Below are 23,465 nucleotides of genomic sequence, written 5' to 3'. Positions count from 1 at the left end.
TTGTGGCTTCTTATAAATTTTGGAATTGCTTGTTCTAGTTCTGGGAAGAATGTCGCGAGTATTTTGATAGGGGTTGCGTTGGGTCTGTGGATTGCTTTGGGTAGTGTAGCCATTTTGATAGTGTTGATTCTTCCAATCCAAGAGCACAAGAAATCTTTCCACTTCTTTGTGTCATTTTGGTTTTCAGAGTATAGGTAACCTCCTTGGCTAAGTTTATTTCTCGGTATTTTGTTGTTTTTGATGTAATGGAAATGTCTCTGCCAGTTATAAAATTCTGGGTTTTGAAGTAAAAAAAAAAAAAAAAAAAAAAAGATGAAGGGCTAACAAATGGCAAAATATCCTTCTTTTTTAATGGGTGACTTGTATACCATTTATTTATATATATATATATATATATATATATATATATATATATATATATATTTATACACACACACACATGCTGCATCTCCATTACCTATTCAACTATTGATGTGCACTTAGGTTGCTTCCATATCTTGGTAATTATAAATAACGTTGCTGTTAATAGCAGGGTGTATGTATCTTTTTGAGTTAATTCTTATTTTGTGTTGGCTTTATACCTTTGATAACTATGTAAGTTTAAAAAGCTAAAGCTCTAAACGTTCTTAGAAACAATGAACAGTACATATATATATATATATATGTTAAAAAATATATGTGCAGTTAAAAAAAATCTATAAAGCCATGAAAGACATAGAAGAAAAACTTAAAAGACATATTACTAAATGACAGAAGCCAGTCTGAAAAGGCTACAAACTATACGATTCCAACCAAATGACATTCTGGAAAAGGCAAAGCTACAGAAATAATAAAAAGATCCTGGTTTCCAGGGGTTTGAGGAGAGGGAGGGAGAGAGGAATGAATAGATGGAGCATAAGGGATTTTTAAGGCAATGAAATTATTCTGTATGACACTACAGTGGTAGCTATATGTCATTATGCATTTATCAAAGCCCATAGAATGTACAACATCAATAGTGAACCCTAATGTAAACTATGGAGTTTGGTTGATAATAATGTGCCCATGTTGGTTCATCGATTGTACCAAATATCCCTCACTGATGAGGGATGTTGAGGGTAGGGTAGTATATATGTGTGGGTAGGGAGGGCTATGTGCGAACTCTGCACTTTCTGCTCAATTCTGTTGTGAACTTGAAACTGCTCTAAAAGAATAAAGTCTATTAAAAACTGAAAAAAAAAAAAGGCAAGTTGCAATACAGTATGTATAAAAAAGCCCTTTTTACAGGGTTGTAGAGGAGAATGGGGAAATGTACATGTTTGCATATTAATGTTATAGTAATAGCAAAAAATCTGTACAGGATTTCCAGTTAAACATGTTGGACATAGTCATTTTTCACCCAATTATTCAGAAATGCAACTAAAATGACAGCAAAGGAATTCTAAAGGTATATGCCCACAAAGACATGGGGAATAGAAAAAGATCTAAGAAAGCAGATAAAATGTGAACAAAATTCTGTAAGATGGAAAACAGATGGGCAAACGGTAGAAACTGATTAAACTGATTCAACAGAGAAGAAAAAGCTGAAACTTAAGCCATTAGTGTGTAAGGAGGAAGTCAGTATGCTGCCAGAATCCCTGAAGGGCCCACGAATTGAAGAAATCAGAAATCTGCAGAGAGAGGTGTAAAAGAGGGACTATAAGATAGAGGGATGGGATGAAAAGATAGCACAAGAAGTAGTATGAGACCTAAATCCAATCCTCCAGAACAGTGAGACCTCCCTTCTCCCAGCATTGCTCCAAAAACAATGAAAGCCAAGGTTAAACGTTGTACGCAGAAAACTGAAGAATCAGTATCATTTATTTAAGTATGAGCAAAACAGCCACAGAGGACTAGGTATTCGAAGAATGTCTCTATCATAAAATTAAGAGCCCAAAACAAATGGACTATGATGGGGCACTCAGAGTAAAAGGAGACAAGGATTGTAGACAGCAGCAAAAACTTTAAAAAAAAAAAAATCTTCTTTTAAAATAACAAATGTTGCATCCATAAGAGAATTATAGGATGTTATAAAAAGCAATCATCCAAGAAAAATAAAAAGATTTTAGGGAAAAAAAATTAATGAGGGTTGAAAGATAAAGTTGAAGAAATCATCCAGAAATTAGAACTAAAACTGAAGAGATAGGAAAAAAAAGGGGAACAGGGAATTATGAGGGTTAGTCCAGGATGTTCAGTATGTTCAATCGGTATTCCACAGAGAAAGAAGAGACAACAAAATGGAGAAATAAAAAGAAAATTTAGAACTGGGAAATATGAATTTCCAGATAAAAGGACTTATGCAGATACAAAAGAAGATCCCTATATCAAACACAACATCACGAATTTTTAAAAAGGAAAACAGAACAGGGATAAAGAGAAATCCTAAAAACTTAGAAAAAGAATATACAAAAAAGCAAGAAACCAAATGGCATCACTCCAAACTCAACATGATGATGAAGCAATGTCTTCACAATTCTGCAGACTTTCCAACCTAGAATTCTGTACCCAGCTAAACTATCATGTCTTTATATGATATTTATCACGTTCAGGTTCTCAAAAACTTACTTCCCACACAGCCTTTGCCAAGAAAGAAAGAATATGTTCTGTCAAAACAAAGGCATTAATCAGGAAACAAGATGACATGTGTCCAGGAAACAGAAGACAGAACAGAGGAGAGAGGTGAAAAGAATCCCCAGGATGACAGTGAGAGCAAATTCCAGGACCAGCGCAAACATCATAAAGTCTAGATTGGAGAACAGGAATAGAAGACATCAGGAGAGAGTGTGCCAGGAAACTGGTTTCATGTTTGGCCATTTTGAGAATGTTTATGTTTATGATTTGTAGGGCATCCGTCAATGAATTAGTGATAGGTATGTAGAAGTCTAAGCAAAACAAACAAAACCAACCAAAAAACCCCTGACACTTTACTAAATTAAAGAAAAACAAAGTTGTAAAAGAAAGGAAATGTAATCAGTATATTCTGTGGCTAGGCTGTTAAGTATTTACATAATCATAATGATATAATCAATGAGTCTTAATGTAACAAAAACAGATACAATTATATTGGGAGGATGAAAGGAAAGGCGGTGGTTTAAGCGCTCTAAAGTCTTCCATTATAAAGTCAACAGCTAGTATTGCAATGTTTTTAAACCAGTGCTTCTCATTTGATCCTCAGAATACAAAAGATGGTTTGAGTGACTATTTTCTCAATTATCTCAAAGAAAGTACATAGCTAGTACTGTTCTAAACGCACAGGAGTGGAGATAATTCATTATATACAAGGAGCACCTTAGGGCATTAGGACTTAATTTACTCATAAAATCCCAACTGAGAAAGAGAGGGACTAAGGGAAAAAGCGTAAGGATGTGATTTAGATACTTGAAGATAAATACCCAAAGAGAACTGAGAAGTGATAGAGACTGACTCTTGGGAGTGGGAATGACATGTTGGTAGGGGCAAGGGACTAGTATTGCCCTTCATATTTTGTATTGCCTTTGACCTTAACAGTGCATACATGCATTAGTCTAATAAAAGTGTTTTTTATTTTTAAAAAGAGGTTTAGAATGATAAAAGCACACAAATGATAATACGTAGCTGTATCTCCTAGGTTTAGGAGAGAATGGATAAGAAGCAAATTTCACTTTCTACACTCTGCTTTGTTTAATTTATTAAACAAACAATTAAGGAAAAATATTTTAACAGGACACGGCCTTTGAAATCAGAGAGTCCTAGATTAAATCCCAGCTCCGCCTCCTGCTAGTTCAGTAATCTTGGACAAGTTACCATACAATTCTGAGCTTCCTTCCAACAGGGGTGAAGACAGCTACCTAACAAGGTTATAATTAAGATAAAATTATATATAAAATAATGATGGTGATAAAATTAGCTAACATTTATTGAACCGGGCACTTGCCAATGATTTAACATGTATTAAGACACTTATTCTTCACAACCATCTGAGGTATTATAATTCCCTTTTACGGATGAGGAAACTTACCTCAGATTCAAATCCAAGTCAGGATTTGAACGCACATAGTCTTATTCTAAGCTCATGCTTTTTAACCACTATTGCATACTGCACAATGTCTAGCAGTGATCAATAAATGGCATATTTTTATGGTCATTGTTAATTAATTAAAAAAATTGTCTATTAGAAATTAAAAGGCAGTAGCTCCTGTGTGACATTCTTGAACATCAATATATTTCAGATGACCTTCATTAAGATGACAAATAATCATTCTCTTCTCACCACTAAACAGCCTACCCATGTGGAATGAGACTAATTTCTTCCAATAGTAAGATCATTACAGTTTTGAAGGGAAGACATTCTCTTCTTCCTGATCTGGGGAAAGGAATAAAGTTTGCTCAAATTATTACTTTTCTCAATTTTGCTTCTATGTTTTCTAAGTTGTAGAAAGTATGGAATACTCCTTATCCATCTTTTTTTCCCCCGCATCCTTCCACATGCTCCTAGTTCCTGATGCCACAGAGGTAACATTTCATAAAACATTTTAAGCATGTACAATATCCAGATTCAAGATTCGAAAACCAAAATATAATATCAGTATTTCTTCAGCAAAATATTTGAATGCATTTTGTCTGGTCAGAGACCAGAAGACAATGGGTACTTCTGGGAGAGGGAAAAGATGTCCTTTCTAACATTTACAGTACCTTGAGCCTTTATATCCACTGAGATCTTTGTCCATATCCAACTCAGGAGTGGACTCGATGATTGCCTGAACTTCTGACTTCTCTTCATTTTCAGCAGAGCCTTGGGAAATGACAAAATGACATAAAAATAATGCACATAACACATACTGTCCCTCGTATGAAAATCCTGTTGCTTTTATGATTGTAAATATATCATTTCACCATAAAATTTTTTTAAAGAGTTGATTCTAGGAAACATAATCTTAGATAAAATGTCATATATACAATTAATAGTAAATCCAAGAAACCAATAAATAACCAAAGAAAGTTTTCATTTTTGCTTCTTTCTGGCTATCCCCAGCCATAACTCACTGTTTTCATTCTATTTAAGGTGTGGAATACAGAGAAATTAAAAACATAGCCTAATGACCTAAGGCAGGGACTGTCCTTCTGTCTTTCAGGCACTCCAACCTGCCAATCCCCCCATCCCAATTTTTCTCTCCAAAACTTTATTTAATCATCACCTCTTTTAAGCTAATTTAAAATTGAGTACAATTTTATAAATCTACAGCAACAACACCCCAAACGTGTATCTTCTCACACCCACATCATCTGGATTTATTGAATACTTTGCCAGTAAATAAAGAACTAGGGTCACTTACCTGTTGACACATTTCTAGTTTCTTGGGCTACCTGTACTTCAATGTGCTTGCTGATCTCTGACTTTTCTGGGATATCTGCAGCCTTTATAAATCCTTCATTATCTTCATTTAAGGGAGTATCAGTAGGAATTGCTGCCACATCTGAAGCAGCTGTTGATGCTGGAGTGGTAGCTTTAGATCCTCCTTGGCTAACATCAGAAAGTTCATCCTACAAATAAATGTAATTAGGGAAAAATGTTTAATGAGTACTTTATTTTAAATTATTTTTAAAATGGGTTAAGAAATAAATTTGAGAGAAAATGTTATTTTTTAAAAAGTCAGTGATTACCAAAGGAAATCAATAAATAATCTCTGCAGATTATTTTCAAGTAATTGGGAAATGTTTAAGTAATCATATTTTTCCAGACATACATAGGACTCTTCTAAATAGAAAATCTGAAGATAAAAAGTAGATTGGCAGTAGTAACAATAAAAGTATACAATAATGTCACCAGAGTTCGTAACAACAGTTCTAATTTGTACAATCATTTGATAATAAAGACCTATTTCAAACACCTAGAGTATGTACTGTGTCATAGCTACTCTAAAACAGCAATGAAATAAGATTCTTAATCTCAGGGTAGAGTTTTGTAAACAGCGTTCTTAAAACATGTGGTATCCAGGTCATTTGAAGTGCTTGTAAAAAGGACAGATTCTAAGTCCAAGTCCAGGCTTTAGGCAATAAGATCAGGAAACCTGCATTTTAACAAACAATCCAGATGACTTACATACTCATTAAAATTTGGTAACTACTATTATAGAGTCCACAGATAGGCTTCAAGAGGTACATGCCCAGACTGAAAATTTATGCAAAAATCTTTGTATAATGAATTTTTCTAGGAAAAGAATCTACGAATTTTATCAGATTTTCAAAGGGGTTTGTGACTCCAAAATAATTAAAAACAGCTATCCAATGGCCACCAATAATGAGGCAGCTCTTTAGAGCAAAGTACCCACCTCCCAAAAAAGAGAATCTGACAAAATGTTTACTACTAGTAATAATAATAATGATGATGATGGTGGTGGTGGTGGTGGTGGTGATGATGACTAGGGTGAATTTAGTGAATTTACCGCATGTATAATTTTGGATAAGTTATATATTCTTTCTATACCTATCTGTATATCTGTGTATCTGTACATCTATATCTCATTTGTAAAACAGAGATAATAGCACCTAATTCATTACATTATTCTAACCTTTTCTATAGAAAGACTTAGCAACATGTTCACACATACTGTTTAAAATGTTGGCTATTTATTCCAATTTATAACAATACATTATGCACAACTTTGAAAATTTCACAATGCATGCTTCTGGCCTAAGACAAAAATATATATATATAAACATATTAAGTTGTGCTATGGTGGGAGATGATTTTAGTGATATTTGTCATCTCTCTGTAAATTTTTATTTTTTAATTTTTAAAGAACATTGTTAAAAATACATTATAGCTATAAAAATAATAGAATAGAATCCAAGCAATTAAAAACAACTAACGCAATAATACCAATCTTACACTGAGAAACTTCGGTTATTTTAAGTGCTGAGAAGTAAGAGGGTGTTCAAATTCAAGTTTAAAACTCTATTTAAGAGTAAGAAAACATTTTTTGGCTTATAGTCAACTTACACATGTTATGATGAACAGCAACTACAATGAAAGTAACCATACTTGGAGAACTTACCCATCAACTAAAACTTGGTTTTACAACATTAAAATGTTTTCATCTCCAGCATTATCTTCTCTTAATATTTTAATTTACTAACATACATTTTGATGTACCACAAATTTCACTACCAAGAGTGGCTGAACTAATACAAATCAATTATCAGATGAGAACACAGGTTATGGAAAATACATATATATTTGCCACAGCAAATCGAGAGCTCTTTATTCCTTCAATAAATAGTCCTCCCATCCCCATTCACTCTTCATCTCTATCCTAGGCTTTCAGGGTTTTTTTTTTCCCCTTTGTTTTTGTTTTTAATGATGAGGAATGTATAAAGTCACAGAATGTGACCCAGTATGGCGTTACTCATTAAGAGTCTTGAGCCTAGCTCTACTGTGGGCTTGAGCTCTAACACATAGATAAAACCCAAATGTTTGCTGAAGAACTTCATCCTAGTAAATTTTTGCTAGTCTCATTTTCTGACAGTTTATATTGTATTGGACTTGTATAATGGTTGGTCGGCTACTGATTATTTATTGCTCATTATCATTATAAGAATATATATATATCTCCCATGACAGATAATGATCCATTTACTAAAAACAAGTCTTGGAGATTCTGAATCTAGCAAAATAAATAAATAAACAAACAAACAAACAAACAGTAGATCCATGTTAGCATAAAATACTTAGAATGAATTTTCAATGACATAGGAAAATGCTACATTAAATTGGAAAAAAATATGTATACTTTTTAAAGAAATAATCAGAGATGTATAGAGGATATCATCTATAACAGCAAAAAACAGCAAAATAACTTAAATGCTGCAAAATAGGAAATTAAGTAAATTATAGTACATTTATACAAAATCCTATGCAGCAACCAAAAAAATTGTATTTTAGAAGAATATCTACTGAGATGGAAAATATTCAAAATATTTAGCAAAGAGACTGGGGATCAAAACAGTTCTATACAGTATAATCAACTAAAAAATACGGCTAGAAAAAGGTCTGTTAGGACCTACATGACAATTTTAATAGTAGTTGCCAATGGGTAGATGGTTAATGAGTGACTTTCACTTTCAATTTGCCCTCGTTAGCATTTTTTTAATATATATATATGTATGGGTGGGAGGGGATAAATTTGGGAGTCTGAGATTTACAAATGTTAGTCACTATATATAAAAATAGATTTTAAAAAGTTTCTTTCATATAACATAGAGAACTATGTTCAATATCTTGTAATAATCTTTAATGAAAAAAATATGAAAACGAATATATGTATGTATATGCATGACTGGGACATTGTGCTTAGTACACCAGAAATTGACACACTGTAATTGACTGTACTTCAATAAAATATGTATGTGTGTGTGTGTGTGGTTTTAAGTAGAAAGAAATTATAAAAATCAGAATATAAATCCATATATCAAGTATGGTCTCAAAAACAATTTCTTTTAAGTGTATAAAGTGACTAGAAATGGTAGTAAAAAAAAATTTTCCTGTTTATAATACTTTTCTGTTTCCAAATTTAACAGTAGACATGTACCACTCTTACGACAAAGGGAAAAGGTAAATAAGATCTAAACAAATTTGAATTAGTATAACTAGATGAACTTCTTTCAATTTGTTGGGACGTTTTGAGAAAAAGAAAACCATTCATACTATCCATTCTTTATTGCTTGTGTTTAAATTGATTACCTGCAGTGCAATACACTATCTCCATACTCCTAATAAAATTAGCTGAATTATACACCCAACTATTTTCTTCTGTGCATCTCAAATACAGGACTGACTTCCAGTGGGAAGAAAGATAAACATAAATAGTTCGGTTCTCTGTAAACTCCTTTTCTCTTAAAATTAAAAGACAAAATTATTGACTATTAATTACCCTGAGCTGGTGATTGGCACCTAATTTAAAAGTAGCTGATTAAAGTTTAGTCAAGCAAACCAGCTTGTTAGGAGTTGAGTCAGGAAAACCAACAAGAACATTCCTGGAGCCAAAAACAGCTATAGTGAAGACAACTTGAAGTCAGCCTGAGTACCACTCTCTTGGTCTTTGTTTTGATGTGTACTCTGGTTAATAGAAAAAATAAAAGTGTATTATTTTGGTTCGTCTACCAGCCTTGTTAATTCATATTTATGTTACCATATATATGAATTCTCACCCTTTAAAGGTTTAAAATATAAATTATATTTAAAAATTAATATAAAATACAGTCCAGGCTCCTGATGAATAGTATTGATAGACAGCACTTAAACCCATCAAGACTATGGATTCAGAAAGTCCCAGAGAATATCACGTTCATCTATAATGACGAAATGATACACCTCTGAAGGTATCTGAAAAACAAATAATTTGAGGTTGATCTTGATCTTGCCATTTATTACTTAATAAATTAAAAGTTCACAATGTAAAGAGTCTGGCAAAAGCCCTCTTCCCCACATTCACTTGTGGATCTGAAATAAAGTAACCAGGAGAGAGCTGAACCTAACAGGAAAAGGACTGTGACACCTTAGGGGATCTCAAGGTTTAGGGCTACAATGAAGCGGTAAATTAGTATATGCTTAGAATAAGATGGTATTTTAAAATTTGTCCTAGGCTATCCAAATAACATGAGATTTACTGATCTGTAACTTATTTCCCTTTTATACTTTTACCACATAAAAATATTTTACACACATTGAAATAGCTCACTGTGTGGGCTGTACTTCTGACAACTGGATCCCAGGATAGAGCATGAGAGTTGAGGAAGGAAAAGCTCTGAATTTTAGGGACTAGTTTTCAAAAGAAGTATTTTTCTTGGTTCCCAGGCAGTGGTGACATAAATGTCCTAAGATTAGCAGGAAGTAACTGAGACATCAAGTTTCTGCTATAGTGTTTGACCGAGGGCACAATATTCTTACATTGTATCTCCTATGGAAGAAAGTATGAAATTCTCTAACAATGCCGCCAAAAAAAGCAGAAGGAAGAAAGACAAGTCTAAACATTAACCTGTTAAAACATAAAATGTATCACTTTTGGTCAACAGTAAGGTCATAAGACATCACGTGCAGAACAAGGGAAAATCTTTACTAGGCCCTAAATGGAAACTGGAAGCATTTATAAGAATTAATTATTCAACATAAAGTTATAGGGGAGGTACATGCTATTATTCCATATGTAATCTGTGGCTTCTGGAGACCTCCAACTCCTATTTTATGCTGGTCATGTCCCAGCACTGGGGTACTGTTTTAGCTAACAGTCTTGACTACAAATGCTGCCTTATTTATCTGAAGACCACTAGCCTACCAATTTCCAAATGCCTGATGTCATTAAGAAATCCTCTTCAATGGCACGTGGGTGCCAAACATGGAGACTTACAGGATTGCCAAGTTTCTTTCTGACAGACTTATTTATTTTGTAACCCCATTCTCACCCTTTCACTCTTTAAGAAACGGTCAGATTGTAGGCTGTGCCTGTCGCTGGAGAATGCCCACAAAACCAAGGGACATGACTGGAGAATCCAGTGCTACAGGTACAAAGATTGAATGGCACTCCTGTGCAACAAAACAGAAAATAACAAGGGCTAGTGAGGTGTAGAGGGAAATTAGGACCCTTGTGTACCATTGGTGGGGTTGTAAAATGGTGCAACTGCTAAGGAAAACAGTATGGAGTTTCCTTATAAAATTAAAAATAGAACTACTATATGATCTAGCACTACCCTTTTTGGGGTATCTAACCAAACAACTTGAAAGCAGGGATTCAAAGAGATATTTGTACACCCATGTCCACAGCAGCACTATTCATAATAGCCAAGAGGTAGAAGCAACCCAAATATCCATTAAGGGATGATGGATAAACAAAATGTGGTGTACATATGTACAATGGAATTTTATGCAGCCTTAAAAGTAAAGAAATCCTGTCACGTGCTACAACATGAACCTTGAGGACATTAGGCTAAGTGAAATAAGCCAGTCACAATAAGACAAATATTATGATTCCACTTATATGAGGTATTTAAAGTAATCAAACTCATAGAAACACTGAGCAAAGTGGTAGTTACCAAGGCTGAACGGAAGGGAGAAAGGGGAAGTTGTTGTTTAATGGGGACGGAGTTTCAGATGTGCAAAACAAAAAAGTTACAGAGATCTGTTTCATAATGTGAATACTCTTAATACTACTGAACCGTACACTTAAAAAATGATTAAGATGGTAAATTTTATGTTATTTTTTTTAATTGAACAAAAAGAGAAATAGGTGTCATTACTTTTAGCTTCACTTGAGATACCACAGTAAAAACAATCTAGTCTTTGTGCTGTTTTCCTACGGGTTTCAGACATCAGGCTAGAAGTCTGTACGCCTTTATAAAAGACTTTCAGTTGTTCCATTCATCAAAAGCCTCAGCCTTGTATAGATACACATGTCATGTGTTATCTGGCATTGCCCCATTGCTATTTATGTTCAGATAAACTATAAAGTAAGTTCACAACTATGAAAATAAATTATCTCATCAAGGACAACTTAGAAATGTGTTTTTCTAAGTAGTGTTTTCCTAAGTAGCCTGCCTGACTTCATCTGAAATAAACTGAATAACGGGGTAAGTAACTGTTACATAAATTTGTCTTTTAGCTTCAAAGATTTTATGTAATGTAACTACATACTAATGTAATTAATGTAAGGAAACAAAATTACAGAAGGTAACTAGCCCCATGGAACCCCCATATAACACTTATCAGCTTATACTTTAATTTCTTTGCTTACATTTCTTTCACCCCAAGTAAAAGTTAAATTTTCAAAGAAGCAGTTTAAACACTCTTCTGATTTACAACTCTATGGCATAACAGAATCACAATATTCTCTGTGTACATGTAATTTCTGGAGAGCTTCATAACTATAATTTGATTCCTAGAAGAGTCTGTGACCCAAAGAAACACTAGGAACCACTACTCTAGACACATTTAGATGAAATAGGTGTAGATACTGTGGGTCCAAAAAAATTCAGTCTATTAAAGGAGAGGCATGGATGCCCCACCTCGAAGGATATTTCTAAAAAAGACACTGTTTCACTGCCATAGACCTACTGAAAGGCTTAACCTGCTTAACCCTGGCCTAGTGGGTAGAAGAAAGTCTTATTTAGTCTTTATATCCCCAGTGCTTAGCTTATCAAGCCTGACATGAAGTAGGCTCTCAAAAGATGTTTGCTGATGAAGCTGAGTGGTGCCCTGACTGGAGCTGAAGAAATCTGTTCAACTAGCGAGGCAGCCCATGGTAAAATGATATATACTAGGCTGTCTCCAGGACACATACAAGTTATATACATTCTACCCTGAGGAAGGCATTTGTGTAAAACATACTGGCTTTCTTACTTAGAGCTGAATAAATGGAAATAGGCTGAATTTCCATAGGATTTATTTACATTTTCTAATTTCAAACTGTTGGCTTTAGAAAAGATTACAGTAAACCCTAGCAACCACTGTAGAAGACATAATTTTCTTTTGCATATCAGTGAATAACATCAGTAGTTTTCTAAACTGAGCCACTGATGTCTTGAGAATAGCAGTTGAGGAAGTAACCAAAAGTTAATCATTTTCATTTACTTTTTGCAAAATGTTTTTTAACCTCATTCTCACCTCCTATTCTATAGCCTTCAGGACTACTGCTGAACTGGGAAGAAGGAAAGATTATAAAAAAGAAAAACAAATCATGTATTTACTAGGTGTTAGCAAATTTCTAAGTACCTTTGACTTGTACTATCTCTCAGGATAACAAGACCTATTTCTCTATTATCTACTATGTTAAAATGAAGGTTTGGGGGTTTTGTTTTGTTTTGACTTAAAATCATCACCTTTAAGCCTCTGTTTTAAGCAGTATCATGAATCAGAGGCCATCACTTGGATTTTGTCTTACCTTATACTTTATCAATAAGCAGCTCATCACTTAACCCTTTTTTCTATTCACACAGCTGTGTGAAATCTCCCTGAAATTTATCCTAATCATCTTGGATAATTAACATGATAAATATTCCAGTTTAGCATACTTGGAAACATTGAATGCACCCTTCTTCCCCACTCCCATCTCATTTCTGAAACTGTTAGATAACACTAATAATCAAAGGGTAACCAAGATTCAGATATTTTTTCACAAAAACATCTACTTACTCATAGTTTTCTTTCTTTCTCTACACTTACCCCCTTTGAGACAAAAGTGTTTCTCTTAAATACAAAGCAACTTCAAATTTTAAATATTCTTAGTCTGGAAATTCATCAAAGTCTTTTTGAAAGTTTAAAATACAGCTGCCAGGTCTGTTAATTCCCGCAAATGAACAAGGCATAATTTCATTTTTTTATTTCTTTCTTTTTACTGAAATATAATTGACTTACAATATTATACTAGTTTCAGGTATAGTGGTTCGATATTTTTATACATTACAAAATGATCACCACAGTAAGTCTGAGTACCATCTGTCATCCATCATGTTACCATACCGGTAGTTCAAAATTACTGTATGAAGTCATACATTATTATTAACTATATTTCCTAAGCTATATATTACATCCCTGTGAGTTCTTTATTTCATGAGCTTTAAGTCTGTACTTCTTAATCTCCCTCACCTATTTCACTCATCACTCCACTCACCACCCCCAGCAACTACCAATTTGTTCTCTGTATCTGAGTCTGTTTCTGTTTTGTTATATTCGTTCATTTTGTTTTTTAGGTTCCCCATTTAAGTGAAGTCATATGGTTATTTGTCTTTCCCTCTCTGACTTATTTCAATTAGCATAATACCCTCTACGTCCATCCATGTTGTCATAAATGGCAAGATATCATTCTTTTCTAGTGGTTGGGTAATATTCCATTTAATATACCACAGCATAATTTACTTTATAGAAACCAAATGGCCTCTAACTTAATATTTGTTTATATGATCTATGATCCAGGATTCTCATCTTTAACTCTTCTCAACTATCATTTCATCAAAGCTATGTAAATTACTGCATGGCACTCTCTAAATAAAAATGAAAGATTATGAACATACATTTTTAAATAAGAAAAGCAAGCTGCAGGAAATACTTAGAGCATAAACTCAATTATCTTACAAAGACATACATGAGTATGTACTATCTTTGTGCATATGTAAAGAAAAGGGTCTGAAGGTTACACCAACTATTCACAGTGACTGGGAAGGAAGGAATGGAATTTAGAGTTGAAGAACCTACATTTTTACTCTAGATTCTTTGATATTATGATTGTGAAACAATATTAATATAATTTTTAAAGAAATCATTAAGCCTGCTTTATAAAATATATGGACTGAGCACCTTTACAACATCTCTATCATCTGGCATTGTGCCTGATCCAGGAGGCATCAATGTTTTTTTAATGCAAAAAGCAAGGTAATTTTTCTTCAACAGGAAATATTTAGGCTATTTTAACCTATTTCAAGAGCTTGTTTAAACATTAAATATCAACAGTACATAATACTCATGTGCCAATTATTTCAAAAGAAGTCACATCAGAAATATAAGCTACAAATACCATCATTTTAAAATAGTATTATTTATCTAAAGTTTTCCAATTTTCATTTTGAACATAGCCTCTCAGTCAACACAACCTAATAAATATGCCAAAAAGGAAAAAAATCTCATTTATAAATTACTCACTAATAAACAACTAATTCCAGCTCCTCTTCTCCAAGCAAGAGTTAAAAGGGGAAAAAGAATATATCTTACCATTTCATTTGTCAGTTACACCTCAATAAAGATGAATGAGAATGGGAAAGTACCAAAACACTATGAAGAGTAACTCTTCACTCCCTTTCCCCTTCAAACCCCAAAAGTCATCTGTGAATGATTCTTCAAGTTACCAGATGAGACTGTATGTGAGAGGAAAGGTTTACAAATAAAAATTGAAGTTACAGAAGAAATTCCGTATCCTCTGTCACAAGCAGAAACAATGCAAAATATGACAACATACAATCCATTTTTCTTAAAATTCTATTTTTATTTTACCCTACTATGAACATTAATATAAAAATCCAAAAGGAGGTAATATAGAATACAAACCAATGGAAAAAACCAACAAAAGCATCAAAGAAGAAAGGGCTTACAAGCAATCACTCTCCAAGCAATAAGCACATTTAGTGCCTAGATCTAGGTTCCTAAATACCTTTCTCCAATAAATGGAACCAATTACACAGCTGGGGCAAGGAAAATATAAGAGCCCAGAGCATCCAGGGGTGCCAGGACAGAAGGCAGGCAAAAGAGCATGGGCATGTCGAAAGGGTATAGGATGACTCCTAAAAGAGAGCCGAAGCTGGAAAAAGTTGAACAAAAAGTAAGTAAGAGCATTGGATAGGATAACCTACAGAATAAAATAAATACCCATGAGTCAAACAAGGAAGGAAGGGAGGGAGGGAGGGAGCAGATAGCTCTCCCTTCCAAAAGAATTTCAGTTAGTAGATGCAGGATGAGGAAAATACAAAATAACCATTAGAACACTACAGTAATAGTTGTTGGTAAGATCCACTGATGGACACTAAAATCAGTGAATCAGAGTTTGAGGAGAAACAGGATATTTGCAGTTGCAAAGTATATCCACCAAGATATTTATTAATTAAATTATAAAGGGGAAAATGGTGACTATACAGTGGAGAAATCCAACACACACCAGCTGAACCAAGCAGGCAAGGTTAACATCACCACTAAGGCATACTGCTTCTGTAGTATTCTTGCCAAAAATATAGCCTCAATCTTACCACGGGAAATCATCAGAGAAGCCAACACTGAGAGAGATTCTACAAAATAACTAACCAGTACTCTTCAAGCCTGAAGGTCATTAAAGATAAGGAAAGGCTGAGGAACTGTCACATATGAGAAGAGACTGAGGAAACATAATTCAATGCAATGTGGGATCCTGGATTGGATCCTGGAACAAAAAAAAAACAGTAGTGGGAAAACTGGCAAAATATGAATACCAGTCTATAGTTTATGTTAATTCCTTAGTTTTGATAATTTTACCACTGTCACTTAACATTGGTGAGTGACGGGTATAGTTCCCTCTGTACTATTTTTACAACTTTCCTGTAAGTCTAAAATATTTCAAAATGAAAAGCAAAAACAAAACCAAAAACGGAGAGCTTTATTTTGAAGTTTAAAATTATACATGCATTTTATAATAGGGATCTTTAATTACAGAAGATACAGGAATAAGGTTTATTAACTACTACAGAGATTCAAGCTTGGGAAAACTAAAGAAACAGGAACAATTTAAGACTTAATCACAAGTGCAGGAGGATGGAAAATTCTTCTAAACAAGAATGCTGGCTCGGTTCAGACATTTCCTGTTCTGTATGCTAAGCACATCCCCTAAAGAATACAGCACACTTTGACCACTGGCTTTACATACCAAACCCTGCAAACAAGACCTCCTCACAGAAGTCCCACTGAAGTATTTCGAGTCATATGGTTTCAAAAAAATCTTTAAAAATTTCACAAGTAAGTACCAATCCAATTGCTTTTTTAGCTAAAATTGTTTTTCCTCAGTTCTAAAAGTCACATTCTACTTATAATCAACAACATAGGAGACTCTTCAAAGGAAAAAAATAATGCTTTGGGGAAGTATATATACATGCATGTGCATATACTACTCACACACACATGACTTGTGCAGGTGCATATATGCACATAGGTGTATATATATACATATACATGTGTACATGTGAAACTAGACAGAATCTACGAAATCATTGCAAAGTGATACCAACCAAGGTCTAGAAGACAGCATGAAAATTTTATGTATCGGACATTTTAAATAATATTTAAAGCACTCTGCTCTCTCTCTTTCCATATTTGGGCACAAGGAAGAGATATCTGAACTCTAAACTTGTAAAGCAATGAAGAACTTATACAACACTGTACAGCTACCATCCCTTTGGCAAGAACTTTGGCAAATCTATCAAAATCTTAAATACATGCTTTAATCCAGCAATCCCACTTACAGGAATCATAAACACATACAAAATTATGCACAAGGTTATTAACCACAGCGTTGCTTGTAATAGCAAAAGACTACGAAAAACTGAAGTATCCCATCAATAAAGCAGATTTTAATGGCAGGTGGGATATGTGATCCCTTTCTGTCAGCACTTCCTCTACAATTCTGATGTATCATTTATCTTTCTTCACTCCCTTGCTTTCAGTTTCTTTTTCTACTAGACCCTTCCTCTAAGCATTAAAACAACTCAGTGTCTCCCGTTCTAAGAGTACTTTCCCCTTCACCCTGCCAACTCAAGATATCCTTTCACTTTTCTCCCATAACCACCTTTCTTGAGTAATCTACACTTCCTGTTACCTCCTTTCATGATTCACATTCACTCCTGTTAATGGTCCTGCAACTCAAACTGCTCAAACCTACACCTACAAATTTACAAATTCAGTCCTCATCCTACTTGACTTCTCCATACCAGCTGACTCTGCTAACAACTCTTTCCATTCTAAAGCTCTTTTGCTGCTTGACTTCCAGGGCTGATCTCTCCTCTCTGCCACTATAACCCCTTCCTCTCCAGCTAAGGCCCTTCTTTCCCTGTACATCTTCTGCCTCTCCATTCCAGATTGTTCCCCCCACCCCCATATCAATGCTGCCTTCCTCACCTGCTAAGGCTCTGACATCCTATGCCTGGCACCTTTCCTTAAGGAGGCCCTCCGTCATTCTGTTCAGTCTGACACCCCCAAGCCGGATGCCCCTCTGCAGGGATGACCTTAATAGTGCTGAGGCCCTGACTCTCCTACACCAGGCTATCCTCACATAGATACATTCCTAGCCTTGCTCAGGTTGTGATACCTACTTTACCCCGCCCCATACCACCCTGTGGATGCTCACCTTGTTCTGCCCTAGGTACCTAGCAGCTTTAGGACTCAACTGTGCAGAAAGGAAAGAGGAAGGGCAGATAATGCAATACTACACCATCTTAATAATTACAGTGTTACAGTAAGTCATGCATTATCTAGCAGGCCAAGTTCTTGTTTTTATTGTTCTTTAGGACTATTGTGTTATTCTTGGCCTTTTTTTCTCCAATTTCTTCTTTATTTACAGCTTGTTCATGAATATAATTCAGCTGGATGAACAACCTTACCTTAACATTATTGCTCATTTCCAGCCTTAGCATTTTTATAATATACTTTCAACAGAAAATGTCATTTAATATAAGAAGTTGTTTTTTTACCAATTTCACTAGAAGCCCCCAGTAAAAATTTTCTATTAATGATGCAATATAAAACTCCTCTGCTCTCTGCCTTAAACTGATCTCTAAACTAAATTTATGAGAACCACTAACAAGGTACCAGGTGAGGCTTCATGTAATCTGTGGCATTTAGATTGGCCTTGAAAGAGAGTATTTTTACAGGTGGTAACCTAAGCAGGATACAAATACATATGTGGGAAAACTATATAGAAAAGCAATTGGATGTAAAGGTGTGGAGTTCAGGAAAGGGGTCAAGGTTGGAGATTCAAACTTGTGAACACTGATGGGTGGTTGGCATTTACAGACATGAACTTGAGCTACTAAGATTAAGTAGAGGGTTCAACTTTAAGGCCTAGAGAACTCTTAACTTTTAGAGGTCCAAAACCAGCAATGGAAAAGAACCTTTGAAGAAAACCAGTGAGTCGGAGAGACAGAGAGAGACAAAAAGAAAAAGACAAAGAGTAGGATCCCAGGAGCAAATTGAAGAAAGCATTTCAAGAAGCAGAAAGTATTCAAATGTGTCAAATGCTGCTACAAGGTAAGGTGGGAATGAGAAGTTTCCATCATATTTAGAAAGATGGATGTTTTGGGTAACCCTGAAGACACACTGGTACAGTACAAAGGACTGAAAGCCTCAGAGGAACTGGATGAAGAGGGGGGGAAAAAACCAAAAATGTTTCTTGAACATGCCAAAGTTTGTCCCCACCTCAGGGTCTTTACAAATGCTATTTGATCGCCCTGAAACACATATTCCTCTAGACCTTTCCATGCACCTGTACATACTTCATGTCAGGGTACAAGTCACCACCTCCAAGAGGTCTTCCTTCATCACTCTAAAATAAGCACCCCTCCCTACTAATTACTCTCTAGCCCCTTCCTTTGCTTTTTAAAAACAGTACATAATAGTACTTGAAAGTCTGATTTCATCTGTTTGTTTGTCCATTTCCCCCCAGAAGAATACAATAAATAAAAGAATAATATGTATAAATACTTATTCTTAAGAAGAACTCCTATATTTTTCTAGTTGCATCAGTCCTGGCAGATTTTGCAGTACATTTATCCCTCAGTATCTGCACGGGATTGGCTCTAGGACCCCCTGCAGATACCAAAATCCGCAGATGCTCGTCTTCTCTATAAAATGGTATAGCATACCTGAAGAAATAACGTTATTGACTACAACTCTCTCACAGTGAGAAATCTGCAAGAAAGCAACAGAGAGGGTGCATAACTTTACAATCACTGGCAAATTCCCCTTACTGCCGTTCTTCTACCAAAGTGTCCTACAGTTCTGGTTTCTTGGTTATAACCCATCATGTGCTTTTCTCACAACACATTTTCACCTTAACCTTATTGCACAGAAAAGTTATGCTAGTAAAATTAATATTAATTATAATTCTTACCTTCAATGTTTCATAACAAAGGCAAAGCATACTCTAAATATAGCTAGGTCATCCTCAAAGTTATCAGAAAAGGGAAAACTAAAGAACACCTTACATTAGACATCTAGTCTAGTTCCCATCAGACACGGAAACCAAGATTAGTGTGTATGTACAATGCAATCCAAGGAAACTCTAAACTCCCGACTCCCAGGTTTGTTTTTGTAAAGTTAGAGAAAGATATCTGATTAATAACAAGGCTTAGGTAAATAGTAAAATATTTCCTAATTACGAGACATAATTTACAAAAAAGACTTTTACCATTTTGTAATGTACTATTTCATTCCCAGAAATCTTTATCTTTGAGCCTTTATCTCATTAGTAGCTCCATGTCCAGAGTAGAGACAGACTGGATTTTATTTTTAAAAAACTCTCTGGGGAATATTTGTCTTAGTATTTGTAGGGAGAAAACAAAAAAAAACCTTCCATGTTTAAATCCATATTAATAACCTGTTAATCAGTTTATAGTTTATCAATAGAGTTCTGTCACAGCATGTCACTGGATTAAATAACAAGAGAATTATAACAATCTTCTCTTTAAGGTATCTTTTTGGGTGGATTAAAATATAGTTACCATACGGTATACATTTTTAATGTATTAGAAGTATCCCTCCTACTTAATTTTGTTTTGGGAAAGGGACACAGCAAGTAGGCGACTAAGGGATGGGTGTTTTAGAAGATCTATTATACCAACAGGCAGGCTAAAAAAGCCAGTGTGGCTGTGGGAGTAAAGAGTGAGAGAATCTCCTAGTGACAATGAGCAGCTGTATAATTATGTTCTATTAAATTGAGCAAAAGGAAAGGAGAAGGGAAAAAAAGTGAGGTCAGACTACAGTTAAAAATACTTTTCAGTGGGAGAAAAGCTATAAAATATTTATTGACTGCTTACTGTTTCAAGCACATTTCAAAGGTCAGTGGAATGATTCTAAATGCTTCTACCTACCAGAGCTCAGAAACATTTATATTATCCCAAAAGAGTCTGTCTAACATCTAAAACAAATAATTTATTCAATAAACATGTTCTGAGTGACCACTATATGCTAGGCACTTTTCTAAGTGCTAGGTATACAGCAGTAAATAAACCATATGGATTTTATGTTCTTAATGGAAAGGAAAAGACAAAATAAAGAAGTAAATGACTTAGTATTTTAAAAGTATTTTAAAAATTTCGTAAGAGCTATCTTTAAGTACTTAAACCAAAATAAGTACTTTGGCAAAAAAGAAAACAGAAAAAGGAGATAGGATGTAAGTAATTCAGTTGTATTCACTGTAGGTAGCCTGTTTGTTTTACCACAGAGCAGACTTTCTAATGTAACAAGTTTCTTTTATAATCAATATTTCCTTTATAAATATTCCACCTTGTAAGATACAAACTATAACTTCAAATATTTTGAATTATTAGTGTATCTCCATTCTTAGAATATATTATTGTTTATATTTATAACTTATTTGATGACAAGTTCTTGGTTAAGAAAATAATCTATAATGAGCCAGACCTTTTTAGCTATACACAATGTACTTTCGGATATTGTTTTATGAAGGTTTTTGAGGAAGGTACCATGTTCTTTTTTTTTTTTTTTTTTTTTAAGTGAAGTCCTAGTAAATTGTGAAGGTTCCAAGAGTGAAGCAGGGATTTCAAGTTCAATGATTTTCAATTTAAAATACAGAATTACTTTCACTGGTCACCCCATCTTAAATTCATTATAATGTAGCCTAAATCAAATAGAAATTTTGGTCATTAGTATCATTAGTATGCTAATCAAGAAATAACAATGCTTGACTTTGTTTTCCTATATAACTTGAAAAAGAATAATAAAAACTAAAACTCTTTGGGATGAGCTCATTTCCAATTAAAAAAAGGCAGTTTTATAAACTAAAATGTATACATACTATTTCATTATGTTCTGGTTGTCTAGTACCTCAACTTGGATAAAAAAGCTTATAAAACATAAGTTGAAGATTTTCAGAGAACAAAGCTTACCTTCAGGCTGGTATGAGAACGTGGTTGACTTAATTCCTGAAATTTCCATTGCTCTGATCCAGGGGTCTCTCCGCCTTTCTGAGTGTCAGGTGTAAGCAGTCCATCTCCAGCAGGTAACGGGAAAATGCCTAATGATATAGGGCGTTCTTTTCTATTTGGGGAGGGGAGAAAAAATTAAGCATTAATTAATCTTTAACTTTTATTTATCATGACTGTAATTAATAAGCCTGAGCTGTCATTGCTTTAGAATCATCATTCTTAAATAATACTGTTTGCCTATCTGAACAAGTAGACTCATCAGAGAGAAAGCACAGAGTCTCAGAAGTTAAATTAGCCCCAAAAAATCAACTAAGAAAAGTAGTAAGAAAGAGTTTAAGAAATCTTTTAAGTTCTGAAGAGTTCCTTGCCCAAGAAGCAGTCTGTGGTGTGGTTTCACAGCAGGAAGAGCTGCTATGTTTTCACTCAAACTTAGGTCAGCCCTAGGGGAACTTGCAAACTCCTTCTTTAGAACTGACTCCAATCCCTGCTTATAGACTTCCCAATTCCTCACACACCAGTAAGAATTTACCCAAGCCTCTTCAGAGTATGTCTTTTCTGCCTAGAGGAAAATCAATATATCATCTAAGTTAGAGCTGATTAAATGGTAAAAGGAACATGTGGACCAAAAAATGTTGCCTGCCATTCCAGTATACAAATGTTGCCAGCCATCAAGCCATTAGCCACTGCAGCTACCCTGATGGTATGCCCTCAGGGGAATTCAGAATGGAGAAACTGAATTCAGGAACTGGCCCTAGATAGTTAAGATGCGTATCACAGAAATAATTTCAATGAACCCAGATTCTTGCATCTTCCTATACATAGAAAAGCACTGAAATCATTAACTTGAGATGTCTGTTTTTTGTGATTAGCAGTAATCTTTTGATGTTTCATTATAGGTTTTTCCCCACTCATCAAAAACTCCTATACATCCTGGTTCCTCCCTTACCTCTTTGGAACAGTTCCTCAGAGCTATCTGAGTGGCTGCCTTCTTGGGCTATGGTCCTTAGTAATGTCCCCCAGTAAAACATAATTCTCACCTTTTAGGTTGTACAGGTTTTTTCAGTTGACAAACTCAAGAGTTTTATCCCCTAAAGTAGGAAAGCTGTATTTTTCTACAAAACCAACATATGAGTTCCTTTCTATCACAATACATAAGAAAACAACTGTCAGTTTTTCCAAACACAGAGGCCAAAAAATTCTATGAAAGACTGTAGAGTTTCCAATGCTTTGTGGGAAATTTTAATGAACAAGAGTTTCAATTTTAATAATAATAGAATTTTAACAAGAATCTTTTGTTGATGCAAAGGATTTTTAGAGGGTAGAAACAAGCCTACTAACGGGTCATCCTGGGTCATTAATTCAAATGGAAACTGGCAAGAAAGGAGAGACACCAAAGGTTTAGGGCCTCCTGGAACCTTAGCACTACTGGTAAAAATGTAAGAAGAGAAACATTGAGGTTATAAATAGAAGTGGGAAAATATTAAGCTTTGCTAAATAAGTCTTTTATTCTGTTAAGCTCCTTTTTTTTTTTTTTTTTTTTTTGGTGTGTAAGCTCATTTTTATACCAAGAAACTTAAGCTACTTTTGAAATGTGCCCTCACTTAACACAAAGGGTACATGCTTTCATTGCTTAATAATAATCAGAAAGGATTAGTACAACTGTCAAACACCTTCTTATAGATTAGGTGAAGCAAAGGGGTTGGTTTTATTAAAGTTGTATGCACAAAGGAAACAGAATAGGACTTGTCCCT

The 23,465-nt window shown here is 34.5% G+C and overlaps 1 protein-coding gene across 5 annotated transcripts in view; it reads right to left on the bottom strand.

Annotated features, from left to right (window-relative positions):
• SPAG9 (sperm associated antigen 9) overlaps nucleotides 1–23,465 on the bottom strand; it is a 132,945-nt gene that overhangs the window by 48,807 nt on the left and 60,673 nt on the right. For all 5 annotated transcript variants that reach the window (XM_064496073.1, XM_010990320.3, XM_064496076.1 and 2 more), the window contains 3 exons: nucleotides 21,676–21,826; nucleotides 5,331–5,538; nucleotides 4,690–4,789 (listed from right to left, as the gene is read on the bottom strand). In XM_064496073.1, the coding sequence (XP_064352143.1) occupies nucleotides 4,690–4,789; nucleotides 5,331–5,538; nucleotides 21,676–21,826 (459 nt within the window). The remainder of the gene's footprint in view (nucleotides 1–4,689; nucleotides 4,790–5,330; nucleotides 5,539–21,675; nucleotides 21,827–23,465) is intronic.

The sequence above is a fragment of the Camelus dromedarius genome, chromosome 16 (genome assembly GCF_036321535.1).
Source record: "Camelus dromedarius isolate mCamDro1 chromosome 16, mCamDro1.pat, whole genome shotgun sequence".
Taxonomy (NCBI): Eukaryota; Metazoa; Chordata; class Mammalia; order Artiodactyla; family Camelidae; genus Camelus; species Camelus dromedarius.
The sequence above is the reverse complement of the archived record's forward strand: the minus strand, read 5'-3'. Positions and strand labels throughout refer to the sequence as shown.